Raw genomic sequence first — 22,748 nt, forward strand, 5'->3', positions numbered from 1 at the left:
ATATATATATATATATATTAGGGGTGTAACGATACACATATTCATATTGAACTGTTCGGTACGAGGCTTTCGGTTTGGTACGCATTACAAACCGAACGATATGATTCATTGGACTAGTCCTATTACATTTGGAAAATAAAACAGCTTAAAGTAGGGCTGCACGATTAATCGAATTTCAATCTCGATAACGATATCCACCTTTCTTGATTAATTAAAAACAATCGTCACGATATTGGCCGGCTCGTTATTTATCCTGAAAATGTGTTTTTATCTTGCATTGCTAACAAGTCTTCACTAGCGTTCATGCTTGTAGTTGCCAGATGTGAAGAGATTAAGTCCCCAAAACAGCTTTTCTCCTTTAAGGATACACTTTCTTCCCGGTGTTTTAGTTATCTGCAATCTGGCAACCCTGTGTGCGCTGATTGATGGCGGAACAAGCGCTGATGATAAGAAAACATACATGTGCTGGAGTTTAGCGATCTCTCCACAGCGATTTCTGCTTACATAAAAGTGCCATACAGCCAATGTGTGTTTTTTCACAAGCCATTTGTGCTGCTTGTGTAACCAAATCTGCCATGATCAAAATTTCACCGAGTTTCAATAATGGATCTATTGTGTTTGAGGAATAAATGCGCTTTTGCTGCCTGTGGCATAATTTATGTACATAAATTTGAATTATTTTAAGTTATACTAGGAGTTTCTAAAGTTTTTACCAGTTTTCATAATGTTAATCAGTTGAAAACGGCATGGCAATGTTATTATCATTGTATATTAATGATTTTTGAGCAAATTTACTGCGCAATCTGAGTGGCTTGTCTTATTTGCGAACAAATTGTCACTTAGAAAAATCTAATGTGAATACTGATTACAAAACATTAACCAAAACCATGAGTTTTGTATTATCATAGTTGTTTAAATGAAGTCGGTGTATATGTAGTCAGTGGAGGTTGGTTAAAGGACACATGAAATGTTATTGCATTTACCCTTTTGATAGAATCGTGATTATCAGTAGTGGTCGACCGATATTGGTTTTTTGACAGCCGATACTGGTATATTGGAAAGTAGGGTGGCCGATATAAAGCCGATATAATTTTTTTTATTTTAATATTTACAAAATTTGAAATCCTTTGAAAATGGATTAAAAAATGTGTTAAATAAACATACATTTTAGATGACAAAGTATTTTTCACAAATAAATTAATATTTAATAAAAATATCATTAAAATGGAAGTAAACACTGTAACCAACAGGGCACTCACTATTCTGGGAAGTTTGTGTGCATTGGAAATCATATTTTTCAAATAAAGCCAAGGTAACACTCATTTTACATACAGCACACAGTGGAAACGACATGAATATGGCAGTGGGCAAATGCATAAAGCACAGCACAATTTAAAATCACGAGTTTGTCGATCGCGCATCTCCAGTGAAGCTGAACTCTCCTCCTTACCGCATTAAATTCACACAGCCCGACCGTCACACAGAGCACACGCAATTCTCCACAGCGATTTCTGCTTACATAAAAGTGCCATACAGCCAATGTGTGTTTTTTCACAAGCCATTTGTGCTGCTTGTGTAACCAAATCTGCCATGATCAAAATTTCACCGAGTTTCAATAATGGATCTATTGTGTTTGAGGAATAAATGCGCTTTTGCTGCCTGTGGCATAATTTATGTACATAAATTTGAATTATTTTAAGTTATACTAGGAGTTTCTAAAGTTTTTACCAGTTTTCATAATGTTAATCAGTTGAAAACGGCATGGCAATGTTATTATCATTGTATATTAATGATTTTTGAGCAAATTTACTGCGCAATCTGAGTGGCTTGTCTTATTTGCGAACAAATTGTCACTTAGAAAAATCTAATGTGAATACTGATTACAAAACATTAACCAAAACCATGAGTTTTGTATTATCATAGTTGTTTAAATGAAGTCGGTGTATATGTAGTCAGTGGAGGTTGGTTAAAGGACACATGAAATGTTATTGCATTTACCCTTTTGATAGAATCGTGATTATCAGTAGTGGTCGACCGATATTGGTTTTTTGACAGCCGATACTGGTATATTGGAAAGTAGGGTGGCCGATATAAAGCCGATATAATTTTTTTTATTTTAATATTTACAAAATTTGAAATCCTTTGAAAATGGATTAAAAAATGTGTTAAATAAACATACATTTTAGATGACAAAGTATTTTTCACAAATAAATTAATATTTAATAAAAATATCATTAAAATGGAAGTAAACACTGTAACCAACAGGGCACTCACTATTCTGGGAAGTTTGTGTGCATTGGAAATCATATTTTTCAAATAAAGCCAAGGTAACACTCATTTTACATACAGCACACAGTGGAAACGACATGAATATGGCAGTGGGCAAATGCATAAAGCACAGCACAATTTAAAATCACGAGTTTGTCGATCGCGCATCTCCAGTGAAGCTGAACTCTCCTCCTTACCGCATTAAATTCACACAGCCCGACCGTCACACAGAGCACACGCAATCACGCAGGATACAAACGCACACTTCACAAGATCTCACAGCTGGATTTGACTAAGTTTGCAAGGTTTGTGAAATTAAATGTTCATTAGTCATTCAAAGATTTGTTTAAATTATATAAATGTGTATTTGCGGAATGCTGACAGCAAACAAAGTATTATAATGTTTGCCTTTCTATTACTAATAATATAAAATCAATCGTTATAATACGTTTTGTATACATTTTAATTCCTTTGTTTAACCGTTCTATCTGATTATTAGACAGACTTCTATCCGTATTAGACAGAACTGTTAACGACGACAGCGAACAAGAGGGAGAATGGGAGCAAATTCTTCAACCCTTGCCGTCAAAATAAAAGTCCCGCCTCAAACGCATCGGCCAAACAGAAAAACTTATCGGCTGATGCCGATATTTGAAAAATGCCAAGATATAGATACAGATATATCGGTCGACCACTAATTATCAGATTAACCATTATCATGCAGCCCTAGATTAAAGTGTGTGAAATATAATGTTCTCTCTGCCACTCCGCTCAACAAGGCAGCCCAAACGACGTAACAAGCAACGTGCTGTCTAGTGGACGGGCACGCTGGGCACGCAGTGCGAAAGGCCCCGCGGTAATCTCCCCTTGCTGGGGTGCATCGAAAGACGATGATCTTGTATAGACGATAGCCAGAAATATTCTCAAAAGCATCAATCGTTGGCAATATTAAGATATTTGGCATTTCCAATTAATGTAGGCCTGTTACATTCTTATTTTTATTAGGCCTATTATTATTATTATTATTATTATTATGATTATGAAGTTACTTTTATTATTAAATTACAATTAATTTGCCCCGCAATAATTAACAAATAACCAACGTGCTGCGAAGATAACAAAAGATTAGGCTATTTACTCCACAATTAAAATGTTTTAAAAAAAGGTATTTTAAAACAGGTCAATTATACAATGAATTATAGGCCTACAACTAAAATATTAACACTGCAGTCATCAATAAAAATCAATGAAATAAAAAGCTTTTATTTCAAGCACCGACTTTCAAAAACAACCTATTTAACACGAAATGTTTCTTCTCATTTTTTTCACTATGTAATATTAGAAATATTAAGGGAATAAATGAAAATAGTTAGCTAGCTATATACCATTATCAGCATATGTTGAAGTAGATTAGTCTCGTCGTCTCTGAGAGAATATGTGGCGTCAGATGCCGAAAGCTCCGTCATTACTCCGTCACTCCGTTTTTACTTTCACTTTTTGCATAGTGAATTGACTGAGATCAAGACGTTCACCGGCATTACCCTTGCGCAAAGTTTGCACATTGCTTGTGTGTGATATCCATCGCCTTCATGGTTTAAAACAGAAATATTTCCAACATTGCGACGTAACCAATATACCCCCGTACCGAACGTACCAAACCGAACCGTGACACCACTGTGTCGTATCGAATTGAACCGTCAATTTTGTGAACCGTTACACCCCTTATATATATATATATATATGTATGTGTATATATGTATGTATGTATATGTGTGTATATGTGAGTGTGTATGTATAGATAGATAGATATTAAATAAGATAAATATTACTATTTTATTGCTAAATTTGTTAACATTTTAAATGTGTTTTGTATTTTAATATTTTGTTGATTGTAATTTATTCCTTTGGTGCGAAGCTGAATTTTCATCATTATTACTCCAGTCTTCAGTGTCATATGATCATTCAGAAATCATTCTAATATGCTCGAGAAACATTTTTGATTATCAATGTTGAAAGCAGTTATTCTACTTAATATTTGTAGAAACCGTGATAGAAACCATATTCCATATCCAACTTTTTTTTTCAGGAGTCTTTAAATGGGTAAATTGAAAATTCAAAAGAAGAGCATTTATTTGACATAGGAATCTATAGTAACATTTTAAATATCTTTATTACTTCAATTTATTGTTCTTTCCAAACTTTAAAAAAAAAATCACACCCAATACCTTTGAACTATAGTGTATATTTATATAAATATGTATATGAAAGATATGAGTCAATTAAAATTCTCACCAGTAATATCAAAGCCCTGAATCCAATCACGTCTGATGGTTAAAATCAAGTCCTGCCTTACATCTCTCTATATATTATATTAATATTAATATTATATTAATATGAATAATATTCTGTTTCATTCTGAAATGTCAAAATACATGATGCTGGTTCAAAATGGCCAATTTTGACTGGTTGAAGGTTTTCAGAGCAACACAAAATGCATATACACACAGCTCATGATTGCTGAGTTACTGAAGTAAACTCAATCTCTCTCTCTTCTTTCCTCTTCCCCATGCAGTGGAATTGGCAGAAACTGGCCATGGGCGTCAGGAGGAAGCAGTATTCTCGCCGAATATGGGACGCTGCATTTGGAGTTCATGCATCTCAGCGAGCTTTCCGGGAGACCAGTTTTTGCCGAGAAGGTGAGCAGCAGTTCAGGCGTTACGCCTCTGCAGTGCATTAAACACCACACTGAACTAAAAGGGAACTTGGAGGAGCGGCGGTCATGAACTGTTCGAAGAGCTGACCAACAGTGACCTAGGATGACCTCTGCTCGTAACTGTTATATTGATGCTCGTTTCGCTGCAATTCTCAGATCGGATTCTCTCCGAATTAATCCGCTGACCTGACCTGCAATATAGACACAGACAAATGACACTATTACAAGCTCTGAATGAGGCTGTACAAACTGTGAAAGTGACCTAGTCTGTAGATTTATGAGTCCTGTCCCCTGTAGGAAGACATCGGTCGCATCAAAAAGGCTGTTTACTGCATTTTCCATGGCGTACTGTATTGGATGAGCTTAGCTATGGCTTAATAATTTTACGTGATGATATAAGAGATGCGTTCTCTGCCGTTGCAGGTAATGAACATCAGAAAGGTGCTGAATCGACTGGACAAACCTCAAGGGTTGTACCCGAATTATCTGAACCCGAACAGTGGACAGTGGGGCCAGCGTAAGTCCACAAACACACACACACACACACACACTGAAGAACTTCAGGAGAATTCATAGAAATGTAATATTCTAAAGAAGTTTTCACAGAAATGTCATGATTAAAGGGGTCATATGACGTTGCTAAAAAAGAACATTATTTTGTGGAGTAATGAAATGTGTTTATGCGGTTTAAGGTTAAAAAAAACACATTATCTTCCACATACTGTACATTATTGTTTCTCCTCTATGCCCCGCCTTTCTGAAATGCGTAGATTTTTATAAAGCTTATCGCTCTGAAAAGCGAGGTGTGCTCTGATTGGCCAGCTATCCAGTGCGTTGTGATTGGCTGAATTCCTTAAGCGTGTGACGAAATGTTATGCCACTTACCATACTGTGATGCCGTGTCCCGGCGCGACGAGACAAAACCAATAAAACCCATCACAAACAAGGCATTTGTTGCATCCAGTGGGGACATAATTACTGATTATAATGACTTATACTGTCTTTTTATGTGTTGCGTATCGTGCCGCGTAAACATAAAACCATGTCTGCATTTGGGATCGGAGAAATGACAAACAACAAGCACCGGGTCAGCATGCGCGCCGAAGGGGAAACGGGAACTAAATTCACCGGAACACCAGCATTGTAGGCTACTCTCCCAGGAAACAGTCCTCGTCCTCCGTAAAATGCGCAGCACACATCTGAATATTTGGTTTGAACTGTTCTGGAACAGTGTTGTGAATACAACTTAACCACTGATGTCTAGTTGTGTCCTCTTTTGGAAGACCAAACAAAGTAGTTTCGCTTTCACAACGAAACACACAGCGTCTCCACGGCATGGCGGTGGCGGCAAGAATAGTACAGCGAGAATCAAAGTTACGCCTTCTTTCTTTGCGTATACATTAGGGTGGTGTTATGCAAATCTTCCCACACAGTGACGTAGACATGTGGGGGCGTTTTAGGAGGGCGTGGACGAGTCTTAACTTTTTATAAAGAATATCTCTTTGGATTTGAGACTTTAGTCTTTGCAACTTTAGGGATCTTATCTATTCACGAACAGCTTGTAACACTCCAAAGAGAAAGGAAAACTTGAAATCGCATCATATGACCCCTTTAAAATGAGCGTCTTTATCCACAAGTTGTCCAGCAAAATGCTTTCTCTGAGTGGAATTGATTTACAAGTGTTTCTCTTAGCGATCTGATTGGTACACAAAACACTCTTGTGGTAGCACTCAAAGGCAGATTTAAGAGAATATTTGTAGTGGATTGACAGAGCTAAACTTTAGGACATGATGCATGTTTTTGGTGCTGATTTATTATGTATTTATAAATTTATGGTGTTGAATTTAGCAGGGAGGCACCCTGAGACACACACACACACACACACACACACGCTGGCTGTTTGTTGAGTCTGTAACACTCTAGCAGAGACCATCAGGACACGTATTCTCTTTAGGGTCTCTAAATTAAGAGAATACTTCAAAAAAAATGAAAAAGTGATATATGGATTTTAAAATATATTTCCAATACATTTTTATTTTTATTAGTATTTATTTATTTATTTATAGCTGGTAGCTAGAGTTTTGAATATCGACAGTCGGAAACCTTTTAAATAATACATTTATGTAATGATATAATTATTACTTTTTATATTCTTTGTTTTTTAAATTTATATATATATGTATGTATATGCATATATGTACGTGTATATATATGTGTGTATATATATATATATATATATATATATAATAAATAGATGCACCTACAGTATATTTCTTTTTTTATATTTTTAGTTTATATATAAAAATATAATGTAAAATAACTAACCACAGTTTGTATGTGTAAAATACCTGAGGGCAAAGCAGAACATAGTTTTCTTGCAACTGAGTTTCTTTCAAAACTTTAAAACTTTTGGCAAAACCAGCGACAATTTATTCCTATAGGAGCCTGGGAACTTTTAACCATGGCTTTGCTCGCCAGCAGACTGATGCAAAAACTTTGCATCTCCATTTGGAGTTGCCGATTACAGCCAGCCTTTGACATTTTTGGGTGTGATCTAGAGCAGACGGTCTGTGGGCATACCATATGAGACTGAGGCTAAACCGCTGGCAACCCTAACACTGTCAATGAACTTTCTCACCACATCTGTCTTCATTGTGCTTTCAGGGTTAATTACGCAACACCGGCAGAAATATACACACTCTTTTCCTTACATTCATCCTCTAAGTGACACACACATCAGTAGTTTGGGATGTTTTATGCTGGTCCCGCAGCAGTGAGGCCTGCTCTGCCGCGTTAGCCGGCTTTCGTGCCGTCCTCGCTCTGAGGGATTAATATTGGCGGCTTAGCGTGGAGAGCAGTGTTGTCTCAACTTCATGGTCAGCGATGACGCAGGCGCTTGATGATGAAGAGCCGGAGGAGAACAAAGATTCTGCAGTGTGTGTAGTTGGGATAACACAAACGCATGAATTCTGATGGAACGGAGCAAAAAAAGAGAGAGGCTTTTGAGCTGTCAGAATGTAGCAATCCGAAAACCAGTTTTCTTTTTTTGTGCATCGGAGCAAGTCCTTCTTTTTTTCCGCTTTGACAAAAGTCATTTGTTTAGACGATCGTAAACAAAAATGATCTGAGATGGCAGCAGGCCGCAGGGAAGATGGGATGATAACGTACGGCTGCACTTAAAAATAGCTGTCAGTCTTTTTGCTTCACACAAGTAGCCCAGAACAGTCCTGAAGGGCTTTCCATATGGGTCAGTTGTCATGTTTGGGTTTGAGCAGCTAGTAGCTCAAGGGTTGACCTTAATGAAACAACAACATGAATCAACCATCTTACATATTCCACAGTCTACCCTCCTTTTACCCTTCCTCACATTTATCTTCTTTTCTTTTCTCATTGTCGTACATCAAACTTAGTTTTACATTGTCAGAAATTCTCGTTTCAAAGCAGACTGTCTCTTTTCAGTTTAGCCTCATATGTGCGACTTGACAGAAGTTCCAAAAGCTAGTAAGCAGTCTTATAAGGTTACATCCTAACAAAATAAGCACAAAAGTGAGTTGGAGCACTTGCAGTAACTTTTTATCTTATTTATTCTAAAGCATTCTTTTTTTATTATTTTACATTTAATTTATTCATCTATTAAATTTAGTAATTTTATTTAAATGTAATTAATGAAATTGCTCAAATTTCATTTCATTTACAAATTCATTAAAACATATTATTTGTAAAATTATTAACTTAAGTTATAAATAATTTTCATATTTTAATTTAAATTAACTATTTCCTAGTATTTATTCTAATGAATGTCATTCACTCAACATTCACTTTGTTATACACAAAAGAAAGTGATGGTGTGTGCACACCAAAAGCGAATTCAATTATTTGCAGATTACATACAGATTACATACAAAGGCACGAATAGACCCAAATTTGCGTGGGGCGATGCAAATTGAGTGATGCGATTGCAACGAATGCACATTATTCACCTCAATCGCGTCTTTCACGAAAGTTGAACATTTGAACTCGAGCGGGAAATTCGCATGAAGCATTGTCACGCCAGCCAGTCGGTGAAGAGCTTATTGACACTGTTGGTTATATTAGAAAACGGAGGATAGTCAAGTGCAATGATTTTATACGCGCGAGTGATGCGAAAAACATCCCACAAGTAATCGCTAGTATCCCAATGCGAATATTCACTTTGCTTTTTGTTGTGCATACACCATTAAGCAGAATATTTGAGTTGATATTTTCCCTATGAAAAAGTAGTTAGTGATTTGTATTGTCAAGCTCCAGAATGGACAAAAATGTCTCACAGAAATAGTCTATATGCAAGTTTTCTGAAGCCACGTTGCTATGTTGTCGCATTGCATTTGTAGCCTCACCCACAGTGAAATAATTTCACGTATATTTGTATAAATATTGAATATGTTCTGATTGGCTGTAATTTAGTCACTTTGAATTTTGCTTTTGGTGAGGACTTACTGTGTTGTGACTATGGATGAAATGTGGGGCTATGAGCATCCGACATGCATGAGGTCTGTTTCATGGCTGCTCTGTGTGCTTTAGTGCTGCACAGAAAGGCTTCACATTTTCCCAGTGTCTGTTGGGTAAAAAGCTCAGCTGGTCTTCAGGTTTTTCTCAGGAAGCACTGCCAGAGCTGACAGCAAAACTCCTGTTTCCTGCTGTCAAGCTTTTACCAACAGAAGACCTCACGGGTCCTTTGCACAATGAAGCCCTCTTACCACCAACACGGGCGAAATTTGGAGTTTCTGTGTGGTGTGTGTGAACTGTTATTTCGACAGTGGGGGAAAGTCATCTTATGTGACTCAGAAGTTAAATCCGTTAGTGCAGAGGTGCTCAAAGTGTGGCCTGCGGGCAAATCCAGTCTGCCACGAGTTTATCAATGACCTCCTGCTAAAGTCTTTTTAAGACTTTTTTTTTTTTTCATGATTTCAATCGCTGCTTCTGAGTCTGCACTGCAAAAGAATGAAAAGACCTCTCCCATTATAAGCACTGCAATAAAAAAACATTTATTTTAACATTGTATTTTTAATGCATTTTTATTTAAATTACACTACCATTGAAAAGTGTGGTCAGTATTATTTTTATTTTTTTGCAGGGATACATTGAAGTGAAATAAAGGCTTTTATATTGCTACAAAAAAGAATATTTCAAATAAATATTGTTAATTATCAAATCAAAAAACTAAAGGGTCATGTGACACTAAAGACTGGAGAAATGGCTGCTGAAAATTCAGCTTTGCCATCATAGGAATAAATTACATTTGAAAAATTTAATAAAATAGAATACATTTCTTTTTAAATGTTAATAATATTTCATAATATTATTGTTTTTACTGCATTTTTGATCATATGAATACAGCCATGGTGACTGTAAGAGACTTCTCTCAATCTTACTGACCTCAGCCTTTTAAATGTACTTTTAATTTATAACCATATTCATTCACAGAAGGTTTCTAAATTCATTGTCTTATTTCATTTTAATAATTGTGAAGCAGAGAATTAGAATATGCAAATACTGTCATCATGATTGGTTCAAAAGGACAGACCTTTTACAGCATGTTCAAATGTGTGCGTTTCATTTAGTAACCTAAAATTAAATAAAATGTATAAATTGTAACAACTGATGCATCCAATTAGAATGAGATGGTGCCATTACAGGGGAATTATCGGTGAAAGTTTCTTGAATATTAAGTCGTGATATATTTGTGAAGGCTGAAGACATTTAAAGATAAACCATTAACAAACTGACAGTGCTTTTGAAGTTGTAAGAAGATTTCTAAGAAGATTAATGCATTTGTATGAAAATTTTCTTTTCATTTTCATTTTTTTGTTAATTCACTTTGACTGCATTGTTCTGGGAAATGAAAAGGCTCTGACCAGCACTTATGGTTGGATATAAATACAAGGCTGATGTAGCACATGTAGCTGTAATTGTTGGTTACTGCATGCTTTAAAACCATATGAAAGTCAAGGATCGGCTATTAGCAGGACATTTTATTCAATGGTCCCTGGTGCACATTTTGACCCATGAGCTGCATAATTTGAGTATCCCAGAGGAAGATTAACAAAAATTTGCCTAATACAGAAATGTAGCTGAGTGCTACTGCTAACAGACAAAATGGGTAGCATAAAAGCCCCTTTGACATTTGAAATAAGACTTTAAACTAAAGCAAAATGCTTGTTTTTCCTTTCTGTGCATTTTCTCTGAATGGTAGCATGGCAGTTTATTTATTTTTTACGGTTGTCTGAACTGACACTTGATTTCTCTTGGCGTATCTATCACAAAAACAAGTGCTTAATGATGTATAAATATTCATGAGCTTGATCATCAATCAGACAATCACACAACAGTGCTGCTCCTCGAGCCACAAATTCTCATCTCTCACACACAGTGGACCGGACAGCACTGAACGCACTGCCCCATTCACACGCCACCTGGAAACACACACACACACACGTTTCATTTCTCCTTACGCACACAGACCTGACTGACCGATTTTACTAGATAAAACATACACAGCACATAGTTCAGATATCAAATGAATGCTTATATGGGATCTTAGTGGTTAAATATCATGTAACCCAAACTTTGTAGGTTTAGATACTAAAATCTCATTTAAATGAATGTGCACAGTTACAGTAGAAAAAATGTACTACATTTCGCTTTCTGTATGAAGATTTGTTTGTATTCTTTTATTCATTTAGAACTCATTTAAGTATATTTTTGTAATAAAATGTCTTTCAGTGTTGGCATTGCTTTAAGCAATAATGTTCTCTGATTACTACTGCTGCTCTTTTGACATGTGTTGTGAATGTGAAGCACTCCAGGTTCGCTTTTTGACATTTGCACAAATTCAATTCCAGCATTTGTTACCATACTGTAAAAATCGCTGAGATGAGAGCGTCTCTCTAAATCTCTCGTACTGCGTGATTGTTTGTGTGGTATGTGCTCCATAAATTGTGTTATTCTGTTTAAAGCAGACTATTGTGCTGGCACATGAATGTAGGAAGAGTTTTTTCACACACTCTGCTGTTTTCGCTGTGTTGCAGATCATGTCTCGGTTGGAGGCTTGGGGGACAGTTTCTACGAGTACCTGCTGAAGGCCTGGCTCATGTCAGACAAAACTGACGAGGAGGGAAAGAAGCTTTACTACGATGCCCTGCAGGTAAAGTCCAATGTTACAGAGAGAGAAAAAGCCCAGAGAAATGTTACACTCTACTGGCCATTTGATCAAATGCTGACTAGACAAGAGCATCCTTGACATCCTTGTTTTTGGAGGAGACCTGCAAACTAAAGTGACTTGTGTCTGCAAAATAGTGAGGATACAGACTACTTCAGTGTCCAATAGGAACTCAGTACCAACACAGTCTCAAGTTGATACCAGGGTTGAGTGAAATTGTGAATTTGAGATTTGGGTGCCTTTCAGTTCATGAATGTGAATTCTAGTTTGATGTGTCCACATCCCGCAGGATGTTGAATTGAAATGACAAGTGGAATTTACTAAATTGCAGTTCATTCGGAGATAGGACATATATTAGACAAATAAAACATAATTACGTAATTAGTTTTGACTAATTATGCCTATTTATTTCCTGAATTGTAGAATATATTTTTTTAGGTTTGACCGTTATTCTAAACTGAGTCCAGTATTGTCAAAACAATTAATACACAAATTAATCACTAATTTAAATTTTCACACATTATTTTCAGATAACTAAAATAAATGTAAAAAAAAAAATAAGTAAGTCTGGTGAATACACATTGAAGTTTGGCTGTTTTAAAGAGTAAAGTAGTACAACCTAGAAGATTACCATAAAATCAAAGTTATTTTATTAAATATAATGCAAAAAAAAATGCTATTTATTTAATTATATTGCTAATATATAATACTATAGTTGTCGATTCAAACATTGATTGTGTATATAATAATCATTTAGAATGTTTCTGGAAATACTCCATTTGTTGTATGATAATATATTTATGGGAAATTCATACTAAAAATGAAATATACTGTTAAAACTGTAAGGTTTGTTATTTTTTAGTTATACACCATTAAATTCAAAATTAAATTGCAATTCTGTACTCTGTTTGCCAATTCAAATTCAATTCTCAAGGGTTTTCTTTTCCTTTTTTATTTCCACAATAAGGTGCACAATATGAATGAATTTGTAGAGAATTAATTTTTAACCTCACAGCTTATTTATCATTCACAAATTAATTTTAACATCTAGTCAGACTAAAGTTTATTAACTAGAATAACGGAAATGGTTGTTCTGTAGGTTTGTATGTTTTTCGAGGCCAGTTTTTCCGATGTGAATATTGAAAGTGTTTGCAATTTTTGGTCTGTTGTTCAAGCTTGAGCTAGAAATTGATCCTCTGTGGGTTTTAAGGTTGTGAGTTGGAATTCCTTTTCATAGTGTCCAAATGTAGAAAAGTAAAGTTTATGTGAGTGTGTGTGTACGTGTGTGTGAGTGTGTGTGTACGTGTACGTGTGTGTGTGTGTGTGTGTGTGTGTGTAAGCTGCCACCAGCGTTGTTCTGCTGGAGCCGTCCGTGAGAGCTTTGGAAAGCTGCTGCAGACTGATTGTTACAGACCACAAACTCAATCCTCACTTTCATTAGAGAGGACCATCTCAACCTGCCTAAGATAATGCTGTCCCTCTGGCCGTCTGTCTGGGTGCCTCCCTGGAGTGACTCGAACACACACACACACACACACACTTTGGACTCCAGGCCAATCATCCAGGAAAAGAAAAGTGCGTTATGTCGGTCACCTTCAGAGAACGGCCGTTCTGTCCACCATTCTACCCAGGCATTCATTACAGCTACAGAGAGCTCTTTATCAGGCCTTTTACTCTCTCTCTATGTACAGCTTGATTTACACTAATTTATCTCACTAACCATGGAAAGGCCGCTCAATCATCTCCTTTCATCCACAACTCTCAGTTGTAGCATTCGATTATTTGCACCATTGGGGAAAAATAAAGACATTACGGCAAAGACCGTTGACGTATCGCAGCAGATTGAGTTCTGTTTATTAGAGCAATTTTTGTTGCAAACAGTGTTGGGGAAGCTGCTTTGCACTTTGGACTCCAGGCCAATCATCCAGGAAAAGAAAAGTGCGTTATGTCGGTCACCTTCAGAGAACGGCCGTTCTGTCCACCATTCTACCCAGGCATTCATTACAGCTACAGAGAGCTCTTTATCAGGCCTTTTACGCTCTCTCTATGTACAGCTTGATTTACACTAATTTATCTCACTAACCATGGAAAGGCCGCTCAATCATCTCCTTTCATCCACAACTCTCAGTTGTAGCATTCGATTATTTGCACCATTGGGGAAAAATAAAGACATTACGGCAAAGACCGTTGACGTATCGCAGCAGATTGAGTTCTGTTTATTAGAGCAATTTTTGTTGCAAACAGTGTTGGGGAAGCTGCTTTGCAACTGGCTTTCTGAGCTGCAAACTGGCATTCAGGCAACTGATTTCTTATTTGACTTTCCTTGAAAACATTTTTATTTTATTTTTATTTTACATTTGATAAATATTATTTAAACCATTTAAAAATATTAATTATATATTATTTAAATTATTTATATATAAATGTTGTATTATTTATATACTGCTGTAGTATGTATTACTATATTTTGAAATTGTTTTAATTTCATTTAATTTCAAAAGTTTTAATTTAGTTACAAAAATGATTTTAATAGCTTTAGTTTAACAATAACAGCACTGATTTCAATCAATCATTTTTACTTTCATTACTTTTTTAGTTCTTCAAATTCTTTTTATGCAGAATATTTGAGGTGATCCTGGACTTTAAGGCTTAGTTTTGATGAAAATACCTTACTGTAGTGATTTATGTTTCCCTGTTCTGTGGCAGGAGAGTAGTTTTTCAGTAGCTGTGGTTTCATGCATCACTCCACACTTTTTTTCTTTTGGTTAATAAAATAATTAGAACTCAAATCAATATTTTATGTCCATTGATATGTACGTTGGCACAGTAGTAATACACAGGATAATGAACAGTCGGTCACGATCGCAGTATAAACTCTTCAGAGTGATACAAGATCCAGAATCTAATGCTTGAATCAGAGAGTACAAGATGTTTGATTATTTTCTCATCTTACTCTGTAATAAAATTAGACAAAACAAGCATCTATGCTGCTACTTGTTGCCTACATCAGTGCATTATTATATTCAGTCAAGATAATGAAAAAAAATTGTTATGCTCGTGCTGTAACTATTTTTAGTTTCTCCACAACACTGGTGCCATATTTATAATGAAATAGAAGAACAAAGAGAGTGATGTAAGAAAAAAAGAGCATCAAGCACTATACTTATTCTCTTTACTTTGGTACCATGGTGATGAATGTCTCCAGTTTCCATTCAAATGCACAGAGGCTTTTTTTCCCAGGCAGATAAGAATCTCATTTCCCATGTGTGCGACGCTTCTGTAAATACACAACACTGGCACACACAGCTGTGACCCTGATCTCTGCTATGATCTAACTTACTTCGAGCCGTGAACTGTTCAGATGACGCTTTTGAGAGAATGAAATCACTCCAAAGCCTTGAATGTCTCCCTTTGTGTTAGGCAAACAAAACAAATGCAAACAAGGACAAAGTTCCTTTTAACCCACACAGTATGAATAACCACTGAGAGAAGAAATTGCCATTAAAAACCATTTAAAGTGATCTCTTGTTTTCATTCTCTGTTCTGTGTGCAGGCGATTGAGAAGAATTTGATCCGTAAGTCAAGCGGAGGGTTGACGTATATCGCTGAATGGAAAGGCGGACTCCTGGAGCATAAGATGGGTCACCTGACCTGCTTCGCCGGTGGTATGATCGCTTTAGGGGCGGACGGAGGCCCCGATGATAAGACGGGTCACCAGATGGAACTGGCGGCTGAGATCGCCCGCACGTGTCATGAGTCTTATGCCCGGACAAGTGAGTGGGAGAACTGCTTTGAAAATGTTGAAAGAAAAATGTTAAACATTTCTAGCAATAAATAAACAAATGTAAAAGTAAATTAAATGAATTTAAATTAATATATAAGTTTTTAATCTGTGTGTTAATACATTTTCTAGTTCTAGTTAGAAAATTACAGTGCTCTCTGAAAAAAATTGTTTTGTATAAAGAAGCCTATTTTTGTACCATTTTATTTTCTATTTTTCACCCCTTGCATCCAATTCAGATTCAGTTATATATATATATATATAAAATTTGTTTATTCAATTTATTTATAAATGTATGAATTTATTTCTTTCTTTATTTTTATTTATTATTGTAAAGTATTTCAATTGTAAATTATTTACTGATTTTAATATATTGTTTGTTTATGTAAATTGCTGTGTAACAGTAATAAGAATGGTATTGAGAATAATGAGAATTACAAAAGTAAATCAAAAGCACTTGAAGGAAAAACATAAAAATGATGCAGATATATCGAGATGATTTCTGGTAATTTTGTTTATTTATTTATTTATTTTCATTTATTAGTTTAGCAGCAGATTTTATGCAAAAAAAAGACTAACAATAAGGCGAACAAGTGAGTGATTTATCATTATAGGCAATAACACAATACAATTCAATCTTATTTACTTCTATAAATATTAAAGTAATGAATTTTTTTGGGACAATTGTAAAATGAAAGCAAAATAATGTACTTAAATTCGTAAATATTTGAATTATAGTTTTATAAGCTGTTTTTGCAGAACATTTTTCTGTTTGTCCGACATGCCTGTGGAGTATGTAATGTGTTTTTGCACGTCTGTGCTGTGATTGGTTACTTTACTAGACAAGTTGTTTGTTTTGCTGACTCTGTTCAGTGCCAGTATGATATAATACAGATCCCAGTGAGAATTATAAAGTGCTCACCCGAAAGTGAACTATTCTGTCAATAATAGTCACATGGACAATGTAGAGACTCCCTAAATCCATTGCCGTTAACCCTGAACACACACACACATGCACACACACACTCAAATCTCTTGTTAAACACACACATACACAGTCATCACCGGCCTGCTCATAATGCCTAGGTATTTTTAGCGGCCGCAGATTATCAAAGGTCCAGATTATGCCCCAGCCTCTAATCCACCACATCCAGTGTTTCTCTTCATCTCAGGAACAATGTAATCCCATAATCCCTTGTCAACATGAATGTTTAAGCGATGAATTTGACAGCATGTGTGTTTCAGGTATGAAGCTGGGTCCCGAGGCCTTCCGTTTCGACGGCGGCGTAGAAGCCATCGCCACACGGCAAAACGAGAAGTACTTCATCCTGAGGCCAGAGGTCATTGAGACCTACATGTACATGTGGAGGTTCACCCACGACCCCAAATACAGACAGTGGGGCTGGGAGGCAGTGCAGGTGAGAACTGTCGCATCACTAATTACGTAACGCCACCAGTTTGTGACTGGTAAACACGTCGCCACATTAGGCCCAGGATGTAGGCCAGACTGTGAATCACAGCTATATCCCTGCCCTCAGACGCTCCCTGCACTTCAGCACAGCAGGATTAGAGACAATGGAGACCGCCAGGATCTCACAGCCTTGTAATTGTATCATAATGACTTCAGATTGCCATTGTGATGTGTCTATCCCTTCAGGCGATACATCACATCTCTTCCTCCCTCGCTCACCCTCCGCCATCTATTCCTCTCTCAGAAAAATGTGCTGGCTCAACACTCACTCAATGAAAAGCTTGATTCTTTGCTCCAAAACTACTTTATCAAATCTTCATTATCTTACAAGGTCCTTTTTTCACACTCTACACATGACCACAACACTGATAATATTGAATATAATGGCACTTTTCACAAATAGTGCACAAATTGCTGTCCCATTAGAGACACAAGTCCCATTACTGTTAGACTGTTAGATTTTATGAGGCTAATTATAAACAAATCAAATAGCTTTTTTCTATTAAATCTTGATGTTTGATTTAAAACATATATTTTTTAAACGTTTGTCTCTTATGCTCACCATTTATATATATATATATATATATATATATATATATATATATATATATATATATATATATATATATATATATATAGCTCAAATAGCTGTTTTTATAACTATAATTTTAAATATATATTTTTTATAACTATAATTTATAAGTTTTGCTACCTGATAGTTTTTGTGGAAACTATTCTTTGTTCAATAGAAAGTTCAAAATATTAGCATTTTTTTTATTTTATTTTTTTATGTATATATAACTTTTTTCAAATAAATAAATATATATGTCATAATGTCATGTCATGGTGCTCATATTTAGGGTTTGGTATTCAAACAAATTCCTAAACCTTGAGTATTAAACTTTAGCACATAAATTGTCTCACACAGTTTTAGCTGTCTTCAATCATGAGACTACTTGAGGTGATCTGTGCTATTAATTTTCGGTGTGTTTGGACTTACCATTTACTTAAAAATAAATAAATAAATAAATACATTTAAAAGAGCTGAAAATCATAAAGGCTAAGGGGGAACCCAAGACATTTATATATAGACTAGAATATCCTAAAGCAAGAGTGGGCAGCTCTCACCCTAATCAAACATAAGCTAAACAACCTAATTAAGACCTTCATATTTACTATAGGCGACAAATACAGGTTGAAGGTAAACTCTTAAGGAAATCTCGAGGGCCTTATGCTTCTGGGATGGGGTCTTTTGACTTGGTCCAGTAAGCACCTTTGCATCGGTGTCCTGTCTCTGAAAATGAAAAGTAGGCTACATGACACTTGCTAGGAATGTGTAAAGCTATTACATTGATACTGACAGGTACATTTGTATCTCTGAATATCAGGCTCTGGAGAAGTACTGCAGGGTGGAAGGGGGTTACAGTGGAGTGAGAGACGTCTACGCTAACACTCCCAACCATGATGACGTGCAGCAGAGCTTCTACCTGGCCGAAACACTCAAGTGAGTACAGAGCACACAAACAAACATATTCATTACACTTGTACATAGTTGTTGGTTTTTTTTACATTATAGTAATAATAATTTTTGGGAGGTTGGGACAAGATATGTATTCCCTTTTAGTAATTCCTGGTATCAAGTTATTTACATACGATCCCGGATAGCACACTCAAGACTTACATTTAAATTTAAATAGGATAAAATTTCCTTAAGTATTAATCTTGTCAAAGTCCACTATCAATCAAGCATATTTTACTAGACTGTAATACTATGACTGTAATACTAGCTTTCCCTTTGAGGAACTTTTATTCTGTTGACACTTTTAAAAAAGTTTTTAAACAAGTAAACCTAAAGGGGTTTTTAGAAAAATGAATTTTAAACATTTTTTGTTTTATTCTTGAATAACAAAACCTGCCTTTTGCCATAAATATAGCCATAGAAGCTGGCATGGTGTTATTGGCATTAAGCTCATTTCTCCCAACATTAAATATTACTGGAAAAGAAAGAAAGAAACTCTATGTACTGTGGCTATTATTGTAATTTGTAAAATTGTATTATATTAATGAGAGTCATCAGTCAGAATAATGAGGGGGGAAAGTATGAGAATTTGGGAAACTGTGCTTAATAGTCATAAAAATAATGTTACAATGCAAGACAACATATGATTAATGGTCTTCATTTTCTTTATGCAAAATGTTATGTAGGCTATGTCCTTTGATTTTAGGGTAAAATAAGCTTGTAAACTCATCTTTATATCTCAGAGCACTGAGATTGAGTCACATCAGCGAGCCAGTCAAATTGGAGCTTCTGATTTTCACAAACCTCTTGCCCTTTGGTTTGCAATATATATGCATGTTGTAAGAGACTGAGATGATATTGTGATTCTGCAGTGACTGACTAAAGGAGAGGAAAGCTCTTCACTCAGAATGCATGAATTGAGCCATTTCTCTGTCAAAGCGAGAATCATCTAGATGAAATGATTGAGACACAAGACTGTGACAGCTGGAACTCATTCACAGACATCCCTATCACACAACATTAATCATTAAAGACACAGATAAATGAAAGGAATGAATAAAGAAAGAATCAATTACTTTGTCAGGGCCCAAACTGAAGAGCTGTGGAGTCAGCGAGGTCGCTATGCTCTCCTGTATCCTGTATCCTGTATTCCAGCTCTCCAGTCCTCCCATTTGATTGCGTTTTAAGAGGAAATCACTGTTCGAGTCTGATCCTGCCACGCCAGACAGCGGCTCTCCATTTCTCCTGCCTTTAATACTCTGGAGGAGTGCTTGCCCTTTGGCCAGGAGGAGTGCAGTGCACACAATTGAGCACAGAAAAGACTTAGCAATTCTTTGAGAGAGAGAGAGCGCATCCAGAAACCCCTGCTTTCAACTTTTGCCACTCTGGTTGTTTCTCATTCTGTTGTTGCTTCTGGTTTGCATTTGCCGCTTTTGCACAGTAAGTGCGTATTAAGTAATGATTCTTCTTTAGAGCCAGACTGTCTGGCGGGTTGAGGGATCAGAGTTTCCTGTTCATAGAAATGCTCTCAATGTGTTTGTGGGCATGACTGTGCTCTTTAACATGCTCACTTCAGCCCACGACATCTGCTCCACATGCTGAGCCACTACTAAACACACAAAAATGAAATTCGATTATCATTTACTCTCCCGCATGCCTTCCAAACCTGTATGACTTTCTTTCTTCTGTGGAAAAGAAGGTATTTCAAAGAATCTCAATGGGTTTTGTTTTTTTTCATACAATGGGGTCCAAAACAAATTGCCTGAAAATAGTGGTGAACCAATATATCAGCTGATATTTGTATTTTTTTTACAATATATATTTTTTTAATTATTATTGTAAATTTGACAGAACTTGTAAATAAAGTTAGTAAAAGGTATATGAAAAAGTATTATAGCATATTGTTAGTAACAGAATGGCAAACGCCTTCTCATGCACCGTCTACATTCAGCCCCGTTTTCGCCAATATGTGTAAACACGAATCGTTTTGAAAACGTTGTCGTCTTAAGCGTGAAACTTTTTTAAAAAGCAAGGGAAAAACTTCCATTTTTGACTACATTGTTGTCGTGTAAACATAGGGCCGAATCGTGCAGATATTTGAGAAGAAAAGCACTCTTGCTCATGTGACGTTGCTAAACTAAAACCCCATAAAACTACACTGAGTTGGTTGAACCCTGACCACTCATATTGTGAAAAGAAATTAAAATCTATTTAATTGGTGGAATTTAGCTGTACTAAGAGTCTAGTGATAATTATTTGCCTCTCATAACCTTGATGTTTATGCTTCTAATTTATGTACATAATCATGTTTTCCAAATCTCTTACAGGCAATCTCACTGTGATTAACTATATTATAAAATGCCCTTGAAACATCTTTTTTTCTTTCTTTCTTTTTTCAGGTATCTGTATCTTTTGTTCTCTGACGATGACCATTTGCCCTTCGAACACTGGGTGTTCAACACGGAGGCCCATCCTCTTCCCGTCATTAAGAAACAGAATGTAGAAATAGCAAACCATCTCAAGTAATCTTCATCCAACCCCAAAGCGCCACTGAGACGTAATTTTCTGGACCTGCTTTAACAGTGGACAAGAGCTATGGACACAAAACCCCTGTGGCTGGAGAGTTCCTGTCCTCCAGGAATTTGCTGGAGCTTCATGTGTTTCTCCACAGCCTTCTCTCCTCTTCCATCTCTTCTCGGGATTCTGCATGCTGCCCCTGTTCTCTCTCTCTGTCCTTGATGCTATGGACACGTCTCTGAACCTCAGAGACACAGAAGGACCATATTTCCTCTGTGAGGAGACCGGAGCAGATCGTTTTCCATCGTACTTGCCCTCTCACACACGTTATAAAGCCATAGGTAATTCAAATTGCATCGACGTCCTTGTGTTTTTTGCATCATGTGCGTTTTCAAGAGCGAAGATAAGAGATATCCACTGAACTTCGCCATATCTTGCTGTCTGTTTCTTTCGGGATGAGGTTTGGTTCGGTATTTTGAGGCTATATTCGACAGCAAGGTAGTGAAACCAAGTCAACTAGTGCCTTTTAGTCTTACTGATCATTTTAGTCAAGTTTTAATAGAAACTCTATTTATTTTCGCTGTGACCGAAGGTATCTTCCTACTGGCCTACAGCCCTCTTACCCTCGTGATGGATGTAAGAATCAGTTGTTTATCGTTCATTCCTCTACATTTGTGAGCTTACTTTTTCATAAAATGTGTACAAAATGTGTTTTGATTGTTTACTTAATCAACGGAGGCAGAGACTTTTTATCCTAGACATGTAAAATAGAGTGCTTTGTGTTAATTTATTACTCAAGACATAGGGTTCTTGTCTTTTTTCAGTGTGGAGGGCTGGAAACTATGGAGCCCCTAAAGGAGACATGATAGTAGGAAAAAATATGATGAGAGGGAAAAATTAAATTTCAATGCTTTTGCGTTCCCTTGCAAAACTAATGCTTTTTCCCGAGAAGCTTTGTGTTCACTCACAAACACACTGAAATATAATTTTTCTTTCTATAACTTTTTTTTTTTAATAAAAAAAAATTTGCACACAGTTATTGCAATTTTTTTTGTTTTTTTGAGCAAACACAAAAGTGTCACGAGTAAATGCAAAAGTTCCTCTGTGAAATGCAAAAGTTTTTGTGAGCGATAGGGTTGTGACGGTGAGGAAATTTTCCCACCGGTTAATCGACGTGTGACAACACCGGTAATACCGGTATCACCGTGGGGGCGGGGCGTTCCCTCTTTTCCTCGCTTTCCTTCGCTTTTAAATAGCTTGTAAAAGCGGTGTGCCCATTTT

General features: G+C 36.2%; 1 protein-coding gene across 1 annotated transcript in view; it reads left to right on the top strand.

Moving 5' to 3' along the window:
- Positions 1-22,493, top strand: part of LOC107567287 (mannosyl-oligosaccharide 1,2-alpha-mannosidase IA-like) — a 79,520-nt gene extending 57,027 nt beyond the window's left edge. Inside the window, exons 4-10 of the mRNA XM_016252942.1 lie at positions 4,841-4,964; positions 5,405-5,498; positions 12,049-12,164; positions 15,733-15,952; positions 17,206-17,378; positions 18,820-18,935; positions 21,350-22,493. Of these exons, the coding sequence (XP_016108428.1) occupies positions 4,841-4,964; positions 5,405-5,498; positions 12,049-12,164; positions 15,733-15,952; positions 17,206-17,378; positions 18,820-18,935; positions 21,350-21,476 (970 nt within the window). The 3' untranslated portion in view covers positions 21,477-22,493. The remainder of the gene's footprint in view (positions 1-4,840; positions 4,965-5,404; positions 5,499-12,048; positions 12,165-15,732; positions 15,953-17,205; positions 17,379-18,819; positions 18,936-21,349) is intronic.
- Positions 22,494-22,748: the final 255 nt, after the last annotated feature.

Source organism: Sinocyclocheilus grahami, unplaced genomic scaffold (assembly GCF_001515645.1).
Source record: "Sinocyclocheilus grahami isolate Dianchi unplaced genomic scaffold, SAMN03320097.WGS_v1.1 scaffold1141.1, whole genome shotgun sequence".
NCBI classification, from domain to species: domain Eukaryota; kingdom Metazoa; phylum Chordata; class Actinopteri; order Cypriniformes; family Cyprinidae; genus Sinocyclocheilus; species Sinocyclocheilus grahami.